Here is a 6,930-nt window from a genome sequence, read left to right as displayed (position 1 = left end):
GAAGGTTAGAAGGTCGGCACAATATCATGGGCTGAAGAGACTGTACTGTTTGATGGACTATGTGCTGGGGAAAGCCTGCAAAGGTGTCACCACGCATACCGCCGCCATCACAGCATGGCCACCACACACACACACACACACACACACACACACACACACACACAGAGCAGAGGCTATGGAACCAATGGGACCCAGTCATACAGTCAGCAAGTCATACAGCTCAGAAACAGGCCCTTCAACCCATCCAGTGCATACTGACCAAGGTTCCCATCCAAGCTAATCCTATTTGGCCCACTTGAAACCTTTCCTACCATGAGCCTGTATGTGCCTTTTAAATGTTACGAATGTACCTGCCTCAACCACTTCCTCTTCCTCTGGAAGCTCAATGGATACAGTGATCATCCTCTCGATCCTATTAAGTTCCTCCACACACACCTTAAACCTGTGTCCTCTAGTCCTTGATTGCCCAGTCCTGGGTAAAAGAGTGGCTCAAAAGATGATGTCTGTTATTTGTCAAGTAGGGTGCCGTGCACAATCTTGATTTGATGGAGACGGACTTGAGAGCACAGAGGAACATCTGGAGAAACTTCAGAAATGCCTGCTTCACTGCTGCTGCTACTGTGTGGTCCAGAATCTCCGGAGGAGAAGGCCCTGAGTCCTCGGCTTTGCTTGTTGCTCGGCAGCCAGGGCGGGATCGAAGCACTCGGTGGAGGATGGTGCTCAGAGAGGCTGTATCGGAGGGGCTGGTCAGTGGCTTGAAGTTTTCGGATGGGCTCAGAGTCGGCTGCGGTCGGGTGCTTCCAATGCATTGGCAAGTTTTCGGCGCTTGGAGGTTCATAGCAGGGACAGTTTCTCCCTTCTACCATCTGCGTGAGATGATGAGTCGATCGGGGACTTTGAGACTTTTTTTTTTACCGTGCCGATGGTCTGCTCTTTAACAAATTATGGTATTGCTTTGCATCGTTGTTATAATTATGTTATGTTATAATTACGTGGTTTTGTCAGTTTTAGTCTTGGTCTGTCCTGTTTTTTTGTGATATCATTCTGCAGGAACATTGCATCATTTTTTAATGCATGCATTTCTAAATGACAATAAACGAGGATTGAGTGTCCTCATAATCCAATCTAAAAGATTGTGCACATTCACCTTATCTATGCCCCTCATGATATGCCTCTGGAGCGTAGAAGATTGAGAGGTATGTAAAATTATGAGGGGCATAGATAGGGTAAATGCCAGCAGGTTTTTTGCACTGAGGCTGGTTGAGACTAGAACTGGAAGTCACAGGTTAAGGATGAAAGGTGAAATAGTTGAGGAGAACCTGAGAGCGAATTTCTTCACTCAGGGGGTGGTGAGGGTGTGGAACGAGCTGCCAGTAGAAGTGGTGGATACAGGTTTGATTGCAACATTTGAGAGGTTTGTACATGCATGGGGGCGATGGAAAGGGTATGGAGGGCTATGGTTCAGGTGAATGGTGATGGGACTAGGCAGAATACTAGATGGGCTGAAGGGCCTGTTTCTGTGGTCTTTACATCTCAATAAGGTCAGCACGCAGTCTCCTACAATCAAATGAAACAAAACAGTCTATAACTCAGCCCTCAAGACCTGACAACTTTAACATAAATCACTTTCCAACTTAATGGTGCCTTTCCTGTAGATGAGCGACCACAACTGAACACAAAATTCAAAATGCAGCTTCAACCCACCCTTAGCATTGGAACCCCTGAAGAGAAGCAGTGGGACATTGCTACCACTCCTGACTGACCCTCAGGCTGGTCCTCAAGACTATTAGACAGGTTGTTCATCAGACCAGTCCTCCAGGCAGCTAACTGGTCCTTGCTACTGGCAAGCCTTTCTCACCCTCTCCCTCAGCCAACACTGACTCATTGTTCTTCCCTTCTTTCTCTGTACCCTTTCACAACCATCTCCCCAGCTCCAAAACCCCATCTTCTCCCCTCCAATGAAAGGCTGTTGACTGCCTCTCCCTCACCGATGCTACATGCCCTGCTGAGCATTTGCAGCATTCCCTGGCTTTCTGCCTTAATCAGTTCCTGAAGACTGACACGGGTCACAAGGTGTTTAAGTACTCGTCATGGCTGCATTAACTGACTGAGTGTCACTTGGGACTGAAAGACTGAGGCACAACTGAGACCTAGAGAGTGCAGAGGAGATTTACAAGGATGTCGCCTGGATTGGGGAGCATGCCTTATGAGGACAGGTTGAGTGAACTTGTGCCTTTTCTCCTTGGAGTGACGGAGGATGAGAGGTGACCTGATGGAGGTGTATAAGATGATGAGAGGTATTGACCGTGTGGATAGCCAGAGGCTTTTTCCCCAGGGCTGAAATGGCTAACATGAGGGGATATGGTTTTAAGGTGCTTGTAAGAAGAGAGAGGATTCTACCTGCTTTTATCATGGTGTGGTATGGAGGGGCCACTGCACAGATTTGGAAACAGTTGCAGAGTTGTAAACTCACCCAGCACCATCACGGGCACCAGCCTCCCGAACACCTTCAAAAGGCAGGCACCCTTAATTAAGGATGCCTATCACCCAGGTAATGGCTTCTTCTCATCACTCCAATCAAGGAAGGAGTACTGGAGCTTGAAGAAACACACTCAACATTTCAGAAGCAGCGTCTTCCCCTCTGTCATCTGATTTCTGAATGGACAACGAACCCATGGACACTTCCTCAGTATTTCCCCCTTTCTTTTGCACTACTTATTTTTTAAATAAATACTTCTTATTGTAGGTTTTGGTTGTTTTTTATTATACATTGCAATGTACTGCTGCCACAAAATAACACATTTCACAACATATGCCGGTGATACTAAACCTGATTCTGATTCTGACGAAATGACGTATTTCATTGTATTTCAATGAACATGCGACAAATTCTGTACAGCTAATCTCTCTTTCTCTGCCTTGGGATGCAGCAGGAAAGTGGGGCATCTGTGAGAAATAGGCTATTTGTCTTGTCTCCCTTTCTTTTCACCATTTACACCTCGGACTTCAATTACTGCACAGAGTCCTGTCATCTTCAGAAGTTTTCTGATGACTCTGCCATAGTTGGATGCATCAGCAAGGGAGATGAGGTTGAGTACAGGTCTACGGTAGGAAACTTCGTCACATGGCGTGAGCAGAATTATCTGCAGCTTAATGTGAGAAAGACTAAGGAGCTGGTGGTAGACCTGAGGAGAGCTAAGGTACCGGTGACCCGTTTCCATCCAGGGGGTCAGTGTGGCCATGGAGGATGATGACAAATACCTGGGGATATGAATTGACGATAAACTGGACTGGTCAAAGAACACTGAGGCTGTCTACAAGAAGGGTCAGTGCCGTCTCTATTTCCTGAGGACAGTGAGGTCCTTTAATATCTGCCGAACGATGCTGAGGATGTTCTATGAGTCTGTGGTGGCCAGTGCTATCATGTTTGCTGTTGTGTGCTGGGGCAGCAGGCTGAGGGTTGCAGACACCAACAGAATCAACAAACACATTCGTAAGGCCAGTGATGTTGTAGGGATGGAACTGGACTCTCTGACGGTGGTGTCTGAAAAGAGGATGCTGTCCAAGTTGCATGCCATCTTGGACAATGTCTCCCATCCACTACATAATGTACTGGTTGGGCACAGGAGTACATTCAGCCAGAGACTCATTCCACCGAGATGCAACACAGAGTGTCATAGGAAGTCATTCCTGCCTGTGGCCATCAAACTTTACAACTCCCCCCTTGGTGGGTCAGACACCCTGAGCCAATAGGCTGGTCCTGGACTTATTTCCGGGCCGTAATTTATATATTACTATTTAACTATTTATGGTTTTATTACTATTTATTATTTATGGTGCAACTACAACAAAAACCAATTTCCCCCGGGATCAACGAAGTATGACCATGACTATGACTATTTGGCCGCCGAGTCCCCTCTGACATCATTATGTCTTCCCAAACCGCGTAAGCTTTGACGCCGTTCCTAATCAAAGACCTCTCACCCTCCACTTTAACTATACCCAATGACTTGGCCTCTTCAGTCATCTATGGCAATGAATTCCACAGATTCACCACCGTCTGGCTATAGAAGGTCTCTGTTCTAAGGGGACATCCTTTTATTGTGATGAGGACGATGAGCCATGCTTCCTGCTTTACCTGAGCAATGGTCCATAGGTGGCAGTGCGAGATTGCGAGCTGTTCGTTATTCTTCGAAACCATTTTTTTTGTGTTCATCTCATCGCGCTTCTGAATAAAGAATTACGCTCTCTCCCCTGAACTGTGCCCCGTACACATCGACAGATGTGTAACCTTGTCCCGGAGTAACCTTGGCCTCATCAATTCTGCAGAAGAGTGTCGGATTGGAAACGCGGTCTCTGCCTCTCCCTTCAGAGAAGTAGTGTGATTTGGTGAACGTAAACCCTGCAGAACCTGCCCTTTCTCGATCTCGCTGACACGCACAAGACTGATTCTGGGAACCTCCGGGCAGGCAATGATACTGAACTTCCCTCTGGGATTATCCCGACCGAGCAGGAACAGGATATGAGATGGTCTAGGAAATGGACATCGGATATTCCTGATGGGGAAACTCCACCACCCCACCAACCAAACCCACCTCCCCCACCCCGACCCCGCTGAAGCTCTCTTGGTAAGCGAGTTTCATTGTATAGCCCCAGGGCATGTCAAGAAGGCTTCTCTTGCAAAATCAGGATTTGAGGCACGGTCAGTCTTTCAATGTAGGAAACGGCTGGTACTCACACAGCAAGATCCCACTAACACGCAGGCGTGGGGCGTTGCGGCCAAGGAGCTCCGAGATTGCTCCTCACTGGGGGGATTTGCACTCCCTGCGACCCATCCTAACGAGAGAGGGTTCCCACTGAGAGAGGTATGTTGGCCGTGAACCGATCACGGACATTTGTCATTTCAGCCACAGACCCATCGCAGTGACTGCTCACCACCCACGCTGTGGTGGCACGGTAGCGAAGTGATTAGCTTAACACTTTAAAGGGGGTCAACTCCCTCCGCTGTCCCTGAGGGATTTGTACGCTTTCCCCATGACCGTGTGGATTTCCTCCCGGTGCTCCGGTTTCCTCCCACATTCCAAGGACGTACGGGTTAGGGTTAGTGAGTTGTGGGCAGCGGAAACATTGCGACCCTTGCGGTTGACCCAGCACATCCTCGGACTGTCTTATTGACAATGATATTTTGCTCTGCTTTATTTTTGATGGCTCGATGTACAAGTGACAAATGAAACTACACCTTAAAACAAGACTGATCTGCCCCTGGACCCAGTTCTCCTCTGTTCCACTTTTCCATCACCTTCCACATCTGTGGGGTTCTCAAAGGTTTCCAATCTGGGGTCCGCAGATCCTCTGGTAATGGTAGTGGTCCGAGGCATAAAAAAGATGAGAAGCTTGAACCTGCATCATTTTTATACCCTCCCATAGTCCGACATATCGGGCGGAGAATCCCAGGGAAGAAATCCCTACTAGCCTCCCCACCACCTCAAAAGGTGATGCCTGGAGAAGGAACCTCGCAAACCAGGACATGCCCATTTCTCATTCATGCCATCAGGGAGGAGGTGTAGGAGTTTGCGTACATATGCTCAACACTTTGGGGACATCAGATCTCTGAACGGTCAATGAACCCATGAACACCACCTCAGTACTTTGTCTTGCTTTGCACAACTCATTTATTTTTATTGTACTTATTGTAACTTAGCGATATGTTTGTTACACCGTACCGCTGCCACAAGGCAACAGATTTCAGAACATGTTGGTGATTTAAAATAAAACCTGTTTCCAATTCCTGCATATACTGCGCTTGTAAACCTACCTCTTTTGTTCAGAACTCCTCCGATAGTGGAAACATCTCTCTATCTAACAGAGCAGCGCCTGTGGAAGGGAGAGGCTCCTCCCGCAATGGCTCTCGGCCCACTGAGTGCTCTGGATTGCGGCGTCCGGGGTCTCTTATGTCTCTATTTCCGTGTCTACGGTCACCCTCTCCCAGAATCCGATACGTTTCCACAAGATTGCATATCATTGTGTTCAGCATTAAAGAATATCCATCCGGATATTTCCCATTCATAACAGGACAACCCTCCCGTCCCAGAAAGCAGCCAGAATCGCATCTGACTCTGGGTTAGATCTGATTTCTTAACTGAGATACCTACAAAACCTGTACACCGGCGAGCGGAAGATCTCTCTCTCTCTCTCTCTCTCTCTCCCCTCTTTCTTTCTCTGTCTGTCTCTCTTCCCCCCCCCCCCGCCGTCTCTCTCCTTCTCCCCATCTCTTTGAGTGTATGTCACTATTTTCTTCCTCTCCCTACCGCTTTCTCTGCTCTTGTTCCCTAACTTTTCCTGATCCTGACCCCCCGTCCCTCCCTGCTCCCCCTTCTCCCTTTATCTCTCTCTCCCACTCTCCCAGACTCTCTTTCTCCGTCTCCCTTACCCTCGCCCTCTCTTCCCTTCTCACGGTCTATTTCTCTGTCACTCTGCTCCGTGCAACTCACCTGGTGGTTCAGTGCCAGCTGATTGCCACACTTGAAGTACACAACCAGCAGCGTGGTGGTTGGTACGGAGAACGCCAGTGTCAGCAGCACCGTGAGGAACACCGACCCTAAGCCAACGGCATCCCCCTCCGCAGCCTTCTCCGTGCGCCCCATTCTCCCTGGTCCCGGACTCGCCCCTGCCCAGTCTCGCAGTGGCGGCTCACAGCACGGTGCCTCCTGTTTTTGAGCTTTCTGCGTGAGGTCCCGTGCGCTGCCTTCGGGTCCGCCCACAGGCTCCGTCTCACAGAGGTCGTTACTTTCAATTTGCAAACAAGCAGGGGATCTCCCGCCCCCCCCCCCCCGGGCGGGACCGTCAGATGAGGGGACAACACCAGGGGGTGCAACACACACAAAATGCTGGAGGAACTCAGAAGGTCAGGCAGCATCTTTCCGACCTTCA

At 49.0% G+C, this 6,930-nt stretch overlaps 1 protein-coding gene across 1 annotated transcript in view; it reads right to left on the bottom strand.

Moving 5' to 3' along the window:
- Nucleotides 1-6,730, bottom strand: part of LOC134346552 (lymphotoxin-beta-like) — a 23,123-nt gene extending 16,393 nt beyond the window's left edge. The window contains exon 1 of the mRNA XM_063047971.1: nt 6,492-6,730. Within this exon, the coding sequence (XP_062904041.1) occupies nt 6,492-6,644 (153 nt within the window). The 5' untranslated portion in view covers nt 6,645-6,730. The remainder of the gene's footprint in view (nt 1-6,491) is intronic.
- Between the last annotated feature and the right edge of the window lie 200 nt (nt 6,731-6,930).

Source organism: Mobula hypostoma, chromosome 5, assembly GCF_963921235.1.
Source record: "Mobula hypostoma chromosome 5, sMobHyp1.1, whole genome shotgun sequence".
Taxonomy (NCBI): Eukaryota; Metazoa; Chordata; class Chondrichthyes; order Myliobatiformes; family Myliobatidae; genus Mobula; species Mobula hypostoma.
This window is presented reverse-complemented; position numbering and strand designations above follow the sequence as displayed.